At 37.0% G+C, this 15,776-nt stretch overlaps 1 protein-coding gene across 1 annotated transcript in view; it reads left to right on the forward strand.

Moving 5' to 3' along the window:
• SRFBP1 (serum response factor binding protein 1) overlaps positions 1-15,776 on the forward strand; it is a 71,314-nt gene that overhangs the window by 46,378 nt on the left and 9,160 nt on the right. The window contains exons 5-6 of the mRNA XM_032335444.1: positions 13,790-13,871; positions 14,886-15,594. Coding sequence (XP_032191335.1) covers positions 13,790-13,871; positions 14,886-15,594 — 791 coding nt within the window. The remainder of the gene's footprint in view (positions 1-13,789; positions 13,872-14,885; positions 15,595-15,776) is intronic.

Below are 15,776 nucleotides of genomic sequence, written 5' to 3' on the forward strand. Positions count from 1 at the left end.
CTCTGCCAGATTGTTTTCACTTTGGAAGATTAACATTAGTGTATGTGTAATATTTATAAAATCTGTTTTTTAGGGTATCTTCTTCCATTTACACCCCTTCCTTCAACTTTCCAGTGTGTGGAATGTCATTTATCCAGAAAAAAAATGGGCAACAAACATCTGTATTAGCTTATCATCATTATTTTATATTAGTAAATTCATTTGCATATGACAGGATTTGTAGTCATGAAAATTTTTTTAATGAATTTATTTTAGGGAAACAGTGCTCGGGTGCCTGAGCAGGGCCTGAGAGGCAGTGGGGGGCGGAGAAGAGGGACAAGCAGACTCCCTGCTAAGTACAGAGCCTAGAGGGCTAGATCTCAGAACCCTGCGATCTGAGCTGAAATCCAGTTGGACACTTAACTGACTGAGCCACTGAAGTCCCCCTATAGGGGTGAGATTTTTAATACTAATTCAGATAAAAAGTTTAGGATCTTGGAGCGCTTTGGTAGCTCATCCAGTTACTCAGCTGCCTTGGGCTCAGATCATGAACCCAGGGTTCTGGGATCCAGCCCCATGTTGGGCTCCCTGCTGAGCAGGGAGCCTGCTTCTCCCTCTGGCTCTCCCCCTGCCTCTTCCTGTGCTCATGCTTACTCGCATGCTGGTGTGCTCTTGCTCTCGGAAAATAAATAAATAAAAATCTTTTTTTATAAAAGGAAGTTTAGGATCTCACTGTCAAGGGTCAAGTGAAACCTGGTTACATTTCTGCTGTTTATACCTTCCTCTAAACAAAAGCAAGGAAGGAAGGGAAGCTGGAGAGGGAGGAAGGAGAAACAGTTCTGTTTCATCCAAGTTCTTGAGGGAACCCTGGAGGAATTTAAAGCCAAAGGAAACTGCCCTGCTTAAAAAATCATTTCAGATTCCTCCAAAGCTATTTGATTTCACCTATTTTGTTGGTGTTTTATTTCATTTGGGATATTCTCCCATTGGATTCAGGTTCTTCTGTTTGAAAACCTGTTAATAAATTAAACCTCTAAAAAATGGTGCAGGCAACAGTGTTGTTGTGAAGAAAGGATTGATGGCTCTTCAGTGTGTCATAGGAAGTGAGCTCAGTGAAAGATAACCTCACAGAAATGAAGCCTGTTACATAGAGCTCTGTACATTTGAGGCTGTCTGTTGATCAGATCAGAGCAGAGCAAAATAATTTATGTAATATCTTACAGCTTGCACAGTTCTTCCATACACATTCTTATCTCAGTTGATCTTACAACAGTGATCTCATCTAGAAAGCATTCATTTGCACATATGTGCACACAGTGTGTGTGTGTGTAGTATTTTCAAATGCAGAAAAGGGGTAGAAAGGTTAAGTAGGCAGCATTATAATATGTGTATGATGAAAGTTGAAAGCTAGAGAGTGGAAGAATGAGAATTTTGACATTTCCAGACAGCTGGGGCCAGGATTTCAGAAACTTCTCAATTCAAAACGTGTTGCACACGAAGCACTCAGCTAGGCGGTGGACGATAACAAAGGGAATAGGAAACTCAATATTTTCCAGAGGAATATATAATCTAGTAGGGAGTATAAGACAGGTATATTAAACAACTGCTGGATAAGGGGAAGCAAATTAATATTTGTGAACATCTGTTAACAGTTGCTGACTCAATTAGGTGCTTTATGTATGTTAGCTTTCTCAGGGAAGATGATAACTCCATTTAACGAAGCACATATTGGCCCAGAAAGGTCAAAAATATACCTATAGGCAGACGTTAGCAGATAACAGATCTAAGGTCTAAACCCTGGTCTCAGCCTACAAAACAAAGGTTTAGGAGAAAAGGCTCGAGTGGGTCCCTATTTTGTAAGACTCCATTTTAGAATCCTGGTGTCTCAGGGATTACAAGAACCCAACCAATGCAAAAAGGTCTCCTGTTGCCTTTAGTGTGGGTTCTAAGCCATAGGTTGCCAGAGTTCTTCTAATCCAGCTGAATGGACTGTTTCTTATTACCTGCCTACTTATTTTTAGTAAATGGACACATATATCTTTAGGTGAAACTAGAATTGAAGTTAAGTATAAAAATTAAGAATACTCTGAGTGCTGTGAAGTGTGTAAACCTGGTGATTCACAGACCTGTACCCCTGGGGATAGAGTATTATGCCTCCATCAGAAAGGATGAATACCCAACTTTTGTAGCAACATGGACGGGACTGGAAGAGATTATGCTGAGTGAAATAAGTCAAGCAGAGAGAGTCAATTATCATATGATTTCACTTATTTGTGGAGCATAACAAATAGCATGGAGGACATGGGGACTTAGAGTGGAGAAGGGAGTTGGGGGAAATTGGAAGGGGAGGTGAACCATGAGAGACTATGGACTCTGAAAAACAATCTGAGGGTTTTGAAGGGACGGGGGGTGGGAGGTTGGGGTACCAGGTGGTGGGTATTATAGAGGGCACGGATTGCATGGAGCACGGGGTGTGGTGCAAAAATAATGAATACTGTTATGCTGGAAATAAAAAAAAAAAAAAAAAAAAAAAATTAAGAATACTCCTCCCAGCATTCTGCCTCTACCAGTTCACTCTGAGTCAGGTTGTTGTAGGCGGCTTTTCACAGGAAGGAACACTGCATGTAAGAGAGCTTTTTCATTTTTAGACTGTTGTTTGTATTCACATGTACATTCTCAAGATTCTTTTCAGAATTGAACACCCAATGCTTGTGTTCATAAAAAATACCCATATACCAAAATAAAATTTTTCCATAAAAAGATGAGGTGTTTTCCTCTTTTTTACTTAATTTATTTGAAATGGAAGAAACTGGAGGTGTGTGAAAACCACAATTTCCTGAGAATTTTCCATGGCAAATGTTGTGTCAATGTTAAATAAGGAAAGCTGTGGTTCCCTCATACCCTCTAATATTATGAAGACTTTTTTCATGCAGGTGTAAAAAGTGTTCATAGAGAATGCTTAGCCTTTAGTCAATTTTTGTTAATTTCAGGTATATGACTATATTCAGATTTCTGTAAACCTCTGTAACATTTTTCATCTTTTTTTTTTTAAGATTTTATATATTTATTTGACACACAGAGAGAGATCACAAGTAGGCAGAGAGGCAGGCAGGGAGAGAGGGAGAAGCAGGCTCCCTGCTTAGCAGAGAGCCTGATCTGGGGCTCGATCCCAGGACCCTGAGATCATGACCCGAAGCAGAGGCTTAACTCACTGAGCCACCCAGGTGCCCCCATTTTTCATCTTTCCAGTGAAGTTTATCACATTCTGTCTTGGATGAATTCATTGTTCATTTCTCAACCTTTTAAATTAGAGCAAGATTGTGAGCCTAAAAAGATGATGTTCATGTCCTTCTGTGAAGACCGTGTGTGTCCTTATGTGTAAGACCATTTATTTAGGCATGTTTATATAAGTATGAACATCAGTGAATACAAAGTGGGAAAAAGTGAGTGAGGCAGGAAGGTGAGCAGTAGTGAAATAAGGAGGAGTAAAGAATTTGAAAGGTCTCTTGACCGGTTCTGCTCTGCTTACTCTTGTGTGTTCTTACCCTCTGCCCAAAGACTTAAGCAAACTGTAGACACAGCAGACAGCTGCCGAAACCCAAAGCACAGCCAAAGCTTCAGACCTCCTCCCACTTACTTTACAAGGCTCTCTTTTATGCTTATATTTCATTTCTCTCCAAAGAGATTTGAAAGGGAGGGCTTGGAGATGAGTCACAGAATGAGAGAAAGTTATCTCAAATAATTTTAGAAGAAAACTGCTTGAGAAAGACTGAATTCAGAAACCCGTCTGTCATTTGTCACTTCTGTTCCCAGATGGCTAGGTAATCTGGAAATAAGACTGTTAGTCTAATTATTAGATAAAATCGATGGTCTGTATTCCCCTTTACCTCTTGTTAAAATTTGAAGTAAAAAAATGCATTCAATGATTTCAAATTGCTTTGTTAAGAAAAAAATCAAGCAAGTTGAAAATATTTTATTTGACATTGTTTACTTAGGAGAAATAAGGGTTATTTAAATGATTGTTGTCATTTATAAAACATGATATTTTAAACTAAAACTTCCATTAAATCAAACATTTTAAGAAATACATGTGTACTTTTTTTTGGTCCTTGAAGAATGAAAGCTGAAATCCTTAGTATTTGTAAAGCATGCCATTAACAGTTTTTCCATTTGCAGCTTTTCCCCATTAGAATATTTTTTTCTAGTCCGCAAATCCTAAATTACTCAGATTTGCAAATTAGTAACTGACCATCAAGAACAGATAAAAATTAACTTAAAAAACTAGCAATTAAGCATCAAACAAAGTTTGAAGAACTAGATGTATCTTAAGAAGATCTGTACAGTGCATTCTATTTGCAAAGATTGCTGGTTAGCAAAGGAAAGAGGGCTTAAATTTCTAGGAGTTTCTGCATTCAGATTAGTGTTGCTTTGCCATTAGCTGCCTGACTTCAAGCAGTTCACCTACTGTCTCTGGCTCTTGCTTTTTTTTTTTTTTTTTTTTTCCATTTCTCTAATAAACTCTTGAAGATCAAACATTCTGGTAATGTATTTTTGACCCCCTTCAAAGGCCTTATTGTAGCAGATGTAAAAATAACACGGCTTATCCTTTCCGTGTTCAATTTCATTTTGCCAAAAAATGGTTTTGTGCGCCCTCGCATACTCAAGTTTTATGGCATTTATTTGCTGTATTATCTGTTGATGTTTTAGTTTTCTTAAAAGACTATGACATTTTTCATGTTTCAGTATAACAAGAATAGTTGTTCTCTAAGACTTTGGTGATGGTGTTGAGTAGCCAACTTTAACAAAATTTCCAGTTTATAAAAATTAGAAGCAATAAGGACATGCAGTAATATGTATTCGCAAATATCATAATGCTACAAAGTAGGTTTGTCACATATCTGTAAGACCACATTATTGTTAAATAGATTGCCAGCTGAATGCTGAATGAATGATAATTTGAGAAGCTATTTCTTTGCTTTTTGGCCCTAACGATGCTGATATATTAAGTATTTTGGTAAAAATTTTTGTGTTTTTTGTTTCTAGTTTTATTGAAATATAATTGACATACAACAAACATTGTGTGAGTTTAAGTTATTATATAGCTTTATGGTTTGATACACGTATATGTTATGAAATATTACCATAATCTTAATTATCACATCTATCACCATATGTATAATTACAATTTTTTGTGGTGAGTGCCTATGAGATGTACTGTCTTAGGTGCTTTCAAGTATTTAATGAAGTATTGGTGTCTATAATCACCAGACTGAATGTTCGATCTCTAGAACTTACTCATCTTTTAGTTGAAAATTTGTACCCTTTGACCAAAATCTTTGTATTTCCTCCACTACCACCTCAAGTCTCTGGCAACCACCATTCTGCTCTTGCCTCTGTGAGTTTGGTTTTTTTAGATTCCATGTATAAATCATACTATGCAGTATTTGTCTTTCTCTCTCTGTTTCTTTCACTCATAGTAATACCTACCAGATTCATCCATGTTGAGGATGGAAGGATTTTTTTCTTTCTCGTGGCTAAATAATACTCTTTTACACGAAAGTATTTGTGTATACACCTTGTTTTCTTTTTTCATTTCATCTGTCTGTGGGCTCTTGGTTGTTTCTGGGTCTTGGATATCATGAATAATACTGCAGTGAGTGTGGTATCTCTTTAAGATAGTGATTTCATTTGCTTCAGGTGTATACCTGGAAGTGAGATTGCTAGATCATATGTAGCTCTAGTTATAATTTGTTGAGGAACCTCATCTTTTTTCCCTCTTGTCTACTTGTCTGCATTCTCACCAGCAGTGCTGCAGGGCTCCCTTTTCTCCACATACTCGCCAAACTTGTTAGTTCTTGTTTGAGAGTAACCATTTTAACAAGTGTAAATAGTGTCTCACTGTGGTTTTGATTTACATTTCTCTAGTGATTAGTAATGTTGCACTTCTTTTCGTGTATCTTTTGGCCATTTCTTCTTTTGAAAAATAACTGCTCAAGACCGCCATCCATTTTTAATCAGATTTTATATTTTTGTAGTAGATAATAAATGGTAACTTTATTAATGATAAGAAAGAGAATAAGTCTCTTCTACATAGTCACCATTGAGATTTTATATTTACTTGCTGTTGACTTGTATGCGTTCCTTCCATATTGTGGATATTAGCCCCTTATCTGAGATACGGTTTCCAACTATTTTCTCTGATTCTATAGATTGCCTTTTCACTTTGTTGTTGTTTCTTTTGTTTTGCAATAAAGTTGTAGTTTGATGTAGCCTCACTTCTTTACTTTTGCTTTTGTTGCTTGTGCTGTCGGTGTCAACATCCAAAAAAACATTCCCAAGACCAGTGTCAGGGAATTTTTTTCCCTAAGTGTTCTAGGAGTTTTCTCTCACATTTAAGTTTTTTAGTCCAGTTCAAGCTGATTTCACTGAGTCATGTAAGATATGGATCTAGTTTCATTCTTTGACATACCAGTGTCCAGTTTTTCCAATACCATTTATTGAAAAGACTCTCTTTTCCCCTTCGAGTATTCTTGGCCTTCTTGTCAAATAGCAGTTTACTGTATATGCATTTGTTTATTCCTGGACTCTCAGTTCTATTCCATTGCTGTGTATGTCTGTTTTAATGTCAGTGCCATACTATTTTTATTAGTATAGCTTTGTACTATCATTTGAAATTAGGAAGTGTAATGCCTCCAGCTTTGTTCCTTCTCAGGATTGGTGTTGTGGCTATTTGGAGTCTTTTGTAGTTCCATACAAATTTGAGGAATTTTTTTTAATAATGTGTGAAAAATGCCATTGTGATTTTGATAGGGATAATTTTCAATTTATAGATAACTTTGGGTATTATGGATATTTTAACTATATCAGCTTTTCCAATCCATAATCATGAGATCCCTTTTTGATTTTTTGTGCCCTCTTCAATTTCTGTCATTAAAGTATTACAGTTTTCAGTGTACAGATCTCTCTTTGTTGTATTTATCCCTAAGCATTTTATTGGTTTTGATGATATTGCTTCTCCATCTCCCTCTGCCTCTCCCCACCATTCTTGTTCTTGCTCATTCTGTTCTCTCTCTCTCTCTCAAATAAATAAATAAATAATCTTAAAAAAAAAAAAAAGGCTTTGTTGGGGGAGGGGAAGTACTCTTAGCAATAAAACACTTTGAACAGAATAATATAATTTTTATTTACTGATGACATTTACTGCTTTTTTAAACACACACACACACACAAATTGCATTTAATTACAAAAGTAAAGCTGGGGTTTATATAATTCTTGATATTAAATTATTAAGTAATTATACCTGATTAGTAACTGCTTAATTGTATATATCTGTATAGCTTGTAAATTCAGGCCTTTTATGTTCTTTGAACTCAGTACTGTTACATATGGATGCATAAGCTCTGTGCTGCACACTCCCATTGTGATGGCACCCCTGGTGTTATGCAATGCAATGACCTTTTTTTTTTTTTAAGATTTTATTTATTTATTTGACAGACAGAGATCACAAGTAGGCAGAGAGGCAGGCAGAGAGAAAGGAGGAAGCAGGCTTCCTAATGAGCAGAGAGCCCGATGTGGGGCTCAATCCCAGGATCCTGGGACCATGACCTGAGCCAAAGGCAGAGGCTTTAACCCACTGAGCCACCCAGGCGCCCTGCAATGACCTTTTTTTAAAAATCAATCTTAACTTCTTGTTAACCTGATATTCTCTTCAAGTTAAGTCCTCCATGAAGGTTGCAGTATGAAAGCACAGTTATAAGGGAAGGCATACAACATCCAAGGATAATGATGTCTTCATTTATTAGAGTAATAACATAATTTTAGAATTATAAATCCTATTCTAGGGCCTTTTTTTAAAAAATAGAATTTATTGAAGTCAGAGCCCTGAGTCACAGTTACTCTGGGATATCTTACAGGGCATTGCTAAGTAAACTTGATGATAAAATGATTTTTAACAAAATAGTTTTTACTTAGAGTCAGCACTAAACATGCAAGTATTATCAGTGGTCTTCTAAACCTTCTTACATCTAGGATGATGGGATGTAATTAGCTCTGGGAAAAAGAATACACAGTTCATCAGAGCTTTTAATATCTTGTCAAAGAAGGGGCGCCTGGATGGCTCAGTTGGTTCAGCGACGGCCTTCAGCTCAAGTAATGATCTTGGAGTCCCGGGATCAAGTCCTGCACCAGGCTTCCAGCTCCATGGGGAGTCTGCTCCTCTCTGACCTCCCCTCTCATGCTGTCTCTCTCTCTCTCTAAAATAAATAAAGAAAATCCTTTAAAAAATAAAATAATAATAATAATAAGTTGTCAAAGCAGAGATTTGGAACAATAGTAGTTATGTTTTCAAACAATTTTTTATGAACACAGTCAAATTATTTAGGATTCCCATAACTTCTTATCCAAAAGATATGAAATCAGCTTATGATTAGAACAGTTATTTTCTAGTTTATCTGTTTTACAAATACAGTTCATATTTTAGGGATTATCTCTGAGGTGAGTTATTAGTAGCTACAAAGTGGAAGTACAGTCAGTGAAAGAAGCAGTTACGGAGTAACAGCTGCTGTTGGAGGGTCTTCTTTTTCCTTGTAAGGTGGGGGGTGGGCAAGCTCTTGGGACTTGTATATTTCTCAGAACTAATTGGTATTGTTGTCATTATTTTTACATTTAAGTCTACTGAGATAAGTAAGTCCTGGCAATTAAAACATTCTGCTTTTTCACTGAATACCAAATTTTATCTATTAAGCCAAAATCTCAAGCTGTGTCACCATTTAGGAAAAACAGTTAATGCTTTAAGACTATAACTTGTTGCTTTGATATGGCAACAAAAGTCTGTTGTGATAGTGTTTTGTTTTATTTCTTTTTTCTTCTTAAGATTTTATTTTATTTATTTAGAGAGCACATCTGAGGAAGGGTAGGGGCAGAGGGAGTGGGGGAGAGAATCTCAAGCAGACTTCATGTGAAGCACAGAGCCTGACAAGGGACCCAGTCTCATAACCCCATACCATGACCTGAGCCAAAACCAAGAGTTGGAGGCTCAACTGACTGAGCCACCCAGGTGCCCCTGTTTTGTGTTTGTTTGTTTTTTGGTTTTGGGGTTTTTTGAGGGTTTTTAAAAATTTCTTTTCACTGTTTCAGAATTCATTGTTTGTGCACCACACCCAGTGCTGCATGCAATATGTGCCCTCCTTAATACTCACCACCAGGCTCACCCAACCTCCCACTCCCCTCCCTTCCAAAACCCTGATTGTTTCTCAGAGCCCAAAGTCTCTCATGGTTCGTCTCCCCCTCCAATTTCCCCCAACTCCCTTCTCCTCTCCAGCACCCCATGTGTTTGTTTTAAATTTAACTTTAGAACATCATGAACCTGCCAGAAATTTACTTCGTATTTTTTCCTAATTTTTTAGTTTACGCCCACCAGGGATTCTATTTGTATATTATTAGAGCAGGTGTCACACTTTTTCTGTAAAGTAATTCTGTATATAATAAGTATTTTAGGCTTTGCAGGCCATATATTCTCTGTCACCTCTATTCAGCTCTGCTGTGTGACATAGTAGAGCTGTAGACAGTATGTAAATGAATGAATTTTGCTGTGTTTCGCTGAAACCTTATTTTAAAAAACAGGCAGCAGGTGAGAACTGGCCCATGAGCCAGTTTGCGAACCACCGGTTTTGAGAGTCAAGTATTTCTACAAGACTTTTTTGTGAAAATGACAGTTCTCCATTAGTACTTCCTGACTTTGAACTTCAGTTGGTTTTCAGGGGATTTTACTCCACACATTAATAGGTCACTATTAGTATATTTTAAGTATTAGCTATTAACTTCCTATGATGGTTTATAAGCATTTAGATCTCTTTCCTCTTCCGGACCTTTTGTCATGTATGTACCTTCCTTACCCCTTCCATCCTCCTAAGGCACTTGGGTCAAATTCAGATTAGATGAGCATTTAGTGATTTTGTCATTTTGACTAGGAGTCATGTCGTGAGTGATGATTATTTTTCCTTTTCTGCACAATATTTGTTTCCTATAGTTTATTTTTCCTTGGTAGTTTCCTGTCTTCTCTCTAGTGTAAAACCAAACTGCTCTTCAGTTACTGAAATCTCTGAAGATGTTTAATACACCATGGATGCTTGGGTGGCGCAGTTGGTTAAGGGTCTGACTTCAGCTCAGGTCATGATCTCCGGATCCTGGGATCAAGCCCCACATGGGGCTCTCTGCTCAAGGAAGAGCCCACTTTTCCCTCTCTCTTTGCCCCTCACCCCACTCGTGCATGTTTGTGCTCTCTCTCTCAAATAAATAAAATCTTGGGGCACCTGGGTGGCTCAGTGGCTTAAAGCCTCTGCCTTCAGCTCAGGTTATGTTCCCAGGGTCCTGGATGGAGCCCCGTATCAGGCTCTCTGCTCAGCAGGGAGCCTGCTTCCCTTCCTCTCTCTCTGCCTGCCTCTCTGCTTGTGATCTCTGTCAAATAAATAAAATCTTTTAAAAAATAGTAAAATAAAATAAAATCTTAAAAAAAAAGAAAAGTTGTTTAATACACCAGGTATTCTAAATCTCCTTATCATCATGCATCTCCCATTTCTTATATCCCATACATTCCTCGTCCTTTATATCCTTCTTTACTTTATGGAGCTAGTACCTTCTAAGGAGAAAGGCTCAACAGATGTAAGCTTTTTTAAACCTTGCATGTCGGGAAGTATTTTTTATTCTTCCCTAATTTAGGGATCATTTTCCTACAGAATTTTTATTCAATTATCTTTGACCTCCAATTTTGATTCCTGATTTTTTTATTTATTTATTTTTTAGTAAATTTTTTCTCTCTCTGGAAGCATGTAGACTCTAGTATTCTGGTGTGATTCTCAATTTTCTCTCTTTTTTTTAAGTAAAATTTTACTTATTTATTTGACAGAGAGAAAGGTCACAAGTAGGCAGAGAGACGGGGCCGGGGGGCAGGCTCCCCGCTGAGCAGAGAGCCCGATGCGAGCTTGATCCCAGGACCCTGGGATCATGACCTGAGCCAAAGGCAGAGGTTTAACCCACTGAGCCACCCAGGCGCTCCTAATCCTTGATTTTCATTATCATGTTGGCCTTTCCAGCATGAAAAGTAATGTCCCTCATCAGGGGTTCTGTGTTACAGCTTTTAATATACAGCCTATAAAACTAAATCATACATATTTGACTTACATGTTCAGCAGCCCATCTTGTTACTGAGTGACTTAGGGTACCCGCACTAGGTTTTCTTCCCAGATTTTCTCATGTATCTCCAAGGGAGATGAAATAGGTAAGAAGTCCCGTATTAGACTTCAGGAAACCCCACAAGGTATTGAAGAAGCAAAGGCTTATCTTAATCCTGTGTATAATGAATAGTCTCCAGATGGCCTACGTTTCTTGGACAAGATTAAACAGAGGCAATATCGAAGAGCCTAATTGGTGTTCCTGGGTGGCTCAATGGGTTGAATATATTCCTTGGACTCAGGTCATGATCTCAGGGTCCTGGGATTGAGCCCTGCATCGGGCTTTCTTCTCAGTGGGGAGCGTGCTTCCCCCTCTCTCTCTGCCTGCCTCTCTGCTTACTTGTGATCTCTCTCTCTCTCTCTCGCTCTGTTAAATAAATAAATAAAATCTTTAAAAAATATATATCTAAGAGCCTAAGAAAATCAAAGTTTATAGTTACCCTAAGGCTGCTAAAGTACCACTAGGTGCTTTAAAACAACAAAATGTATTCTGTCATGTTTCAGGAGGCTAGAAATCTGAAATCAAGATGACAATAGGGCTAAGATCCTCGAAAGTTTCTAGGGAAGAACCCTTCCTTGCTTCTTCCAACTTGTGGTGAACCATGGCTTTTGGCAAGATAACTGCAGTCTCTGCCTCAGCCTTCTTCCCTCCCTGTGCCTATATCCAAGTGTCCCCCTGATGAGGACATCAGTCATATTAGATTGATGGCCACACTAATCCAGCATATCTGCCTTTTAATTATCTCTGCAAAGACCCTGTTTCCATGTAAGGTACATTCTGAGTTTGTAGTTGGATATAAATTTTAGAGGGATATTCTTTAATATACAAGGTAATTAGACCACAGATATAATTTAAAAAAGTTATTCTCTGGGTAACATTGCCTAGATAAGCCCTCCAAACACAGTAAACTTCAGACAACTGTCATCTTGTATTTACTAATGTCCTCACGTTTGTATTACTAGGAGGGAAAAAAGTTTTATAGTGGGCTATTAACAGTGAAGAGAAATTTAAAATAAAGACACTTGAAGCTGACAGCTCTATTTTCACACACACTGACATGTATTCATTTGTTTTATGGGATATTTATTGAATGCAGATTGTTACCATTTATTGTTCCAAGCCCTAGGTCTATAGGAATGAGGAAAACAGAGCCCCTGCCTCATAGATGGGAAAGTATCTGTGCTGGCATGCGATGTTAAGTGATAAGTAGATAAAGAGTTATGGGAAGTGTTGTTCAGATACCATGTGAGGATATATGTGAATAATAAGAGATGATCGATCATGTATATATTGGGGAGTACAGTGTGGAAAGAAGAGCTTACAGTGACATAGCCTAAACATCAGAAGGCAGTAAAGCTTAAAGAAGAACAGAGAATGGCATATCTTAATCTGGCTACCTTTTTAAAAACTCATTGTGATGCTCTATGGAAAATCAGGAGTGGGGGAGCAAGTGACCAAGTTTGAATGTAACACATAGGTGCTGCGGGTGAGACATGTTAGTGAATTGGTCAGAAGTTCTAAGAGTAGAAGTCGTAAGAAATGACTGGTCCTGAACATAGTTTTGCATTTAGATCCACAAGATTTGCTAAAGGACTGATAGTGAGCCATGAAGGAGGAGAAATGTGATAGAAGAATTCTTAAAAGTTTTAGTCCTCAGCAACCAACAAATGTGAAATTACACATAGTAATATAGGAAAGACTAAAGAAGTAAGTTTGAGAGAATATCAGAGAATTCTCGGGGTGAGTGGCTCAGTGGGTTAAGCATCCAACTCTTGATCTCAGCTCAGGTCTCCATCTCTGGGTCATGAGTTAAAGTCCCTTGTTGGACTCCACACTGGGCATGAAGCCTACTAAAAAAAAAAAAAATTTGTTTTTAGTATGTCAAGTAGGAGGTTCATATACGAGCCTTGAGCTCAAGTTAGAGTAGCGATTAGAAATTTAGAAGTTGTCAGCCCACAGAAGATACTTAAGGAAATTATCCCAAATCAAGAATTTTCTATATTCATAAATATAATAAATACATAATCAGTCCCATCAGATATTTATGAAGTGTTCGCTCTTAGCCAAGCGTTGGTAGAAGGTTCTGAAAATACAGTAGAGATACTAGACTTTCAAAATACAAATATTTAACACCAGATAATTTACATCTCTATTAACTGGAATTTCAAACATTACAGTAGTTACCAATTGTATCACCCAGCTGAGCACTCTCATGTTTTTTGATTCATATTAATTTAGTCTTTTTAACTAGATAATTTAACCTCTTTGAAAACACAAGCTATATTGCATTTTTTATATATCTCACAGGGCGCCTTCCAGAGTTCTGGAAAGATACTAAGACCCTGAAGAATATTTGTCGGTTGATTACATGACAAATTAATTTATTTCAGGGGCAGTTGTATTTTGCATTATGAGTTTTCTTTTTCTTTATCATAGATTATACAAGTGACTTATCTAATGAGAATAGTATCAAACTCCTGTTTCCTAACTCTCATTTTTAAAAATTATGATACATTTTCTTTTATTCACTTAATAGCACTCTTTTGTTTTTATTCCCATGTTTGTTGTTTCAATTTGCAGCCTGATTCCACTGCAGCTGAAAGAGCAGTTGCCAGACTAGCAATGCATCCTCTTCTGAAGAAAAAAATAGATGTGCTAAAAGGTTTGTATTAAATGACTTTTAAGGCATGTACTTAAATGCACTTGTGTATATGACTTTGAATACATGGCTACTTTATTTCTTTGGGAGTTTTTTTGTTTGTTTTGAGAACCTTTTATAAATACCTCCTTCAAATATTTTTAAATGTGGCAAGGTGCCTAAAAATATGGAAGTTATATGAAGTCTAATTAAATCTGTGTTCTTAGAGCCTATTAGAACCTAAGTTTTAATATCTGAAAACATTTATATTATATATAACACATTCATGGTAATATTGAATATAATTGATTTGCTAAATATTGATGTAATGCATGTATTGCTTTTTATATTGCCACTTAGTCACATAATTTTCATGTGTGAAAATAATCTGTGTTGAAAGAATTAAATGTTACTGTCACAGATTAGAATATGTTTTTATGTCTGAAAACATAGTTTATAATGTACCATAATCATATCACTATGTTATTGCTAAAGAAATTAAAGTTGCCATTTAATTTTATTTATTTATATTCAAGTGAAGGTTTTTTTTTTTAAGATGTGTCCATTTTTCTTTCCTTTTTTTTTTTAAGACTTTTATTTATTTATTTGATAGGCAGAGAGGCAGGTGGGGTGGGGGGGAAGGGGCTGAGCCGGCTCCCTGCCTAGCAGAGAACCCGATGTGGGACTCGATCCCAGGACCGTGGGATCATGACCTGAGCTGAAGGCAAAGGCTTTAACCCACTGACCCACCCAGACGCCCCTCAAGTGAAGTTTTTACTATTTTTCGTAGCTTCAAGGCCTGAAAGGATGGTTAATTTTAAGAGTTTTAAGTTGAAAACTTCTGAGCATTTCTTCCAAGTTCGGTTTTTGAAGTCAGTAAAATTCTTTTGTGAGTTCAGACCTGTGATATATATTTAATCTAATTGTAGTTATCCTCTTAAGTGTTTGCAAATAATTTAATAAATACTGTACTGAAGTGGTGATGTTTTGTATTATTTGTTTTAATGATGAAACAAATCATGTGCTTTTCTGTTGTAGCTGCTGTCAAAGCCTTTAAAGATGCAAGACAAAATGTTGTTGAAGTTAAATCATCAGAGACTGCTTTAGAAGAAAATCATTCCAAGGACACTTTGTGTTCAAATGATGATGCCAGTAAGTTACAGCATGAAGGAACTATTATCAGTGAGCAAAAAGAGAAAGAAGCCAAAATATTGGCAAAGAAACCAATAAATTCAAAAGAAAAAAGAACCAAGGTGGAACATGGACCCAATGCTGTAGACCTTCCCAATTCTCCATCAAAGCCTTCTGAAAGGGCTGGTATAGTTTCTTGTGAGCCCCAGAAGATACCTGCTGACCCAAAAATGAAAACCTTAAGTAAAACCAAAAAAGGGAAAGAGTCCAGTAGCTCCCTTGATGATAACAGTGATGGAGAAGAATTGCAAGAAGAAGAAAAGGAGTATTTTGATGATAGCACAGAGGAAAGGTTTTACAAACAGTCCTCCATGTCTGAGGAGAGTGACAGTGGTGATGACTTCTTCATTGGGAAAGTCAGGAGGACACGAAAGAAGGAAAGTAGTTGCCATTCTTCAGTTAAGGAACAAAAGCCTCCACAAAAAGTGTTACCTGAGGAAGATAGACTCGAAACCCATCAGAGTATGAGAAATGACATAAACAAGCCAAGTACAGAATCAAGGAAGTTTGAGTCTGTGTTTTTCCATTCTTTATCAGGATCTAAAAATTCTAGAAGGTAAGAGTTGTTTTTTTCTATCCTGAAATAATTGTTCGTTTTTAAGTTTTTTTTGAAGATAAGAAATATCTGCACATCCTAGTAATGGCAGAAGAGAATCTCTCCCATATGTACATGTAGTTTATACAACACATCCTGTGTTTAGACTTGGTCCTTTCAAACTTTATACTCAGATAGTATAT

The sequence above is a fragment of the Mustela erminea genome, chromosome 3, assembly GCF_009829155.1.
Source record: "Mustela erminea isolate mMusErm1 chromosome 3, mMusErm1.Pri, whole genome shotgun sequence".
NCBI lineage: Eukaryota > Metazoa > Chordata > Mammalia > Carnivora > Mustelidae > Mustela > Mustela erminea.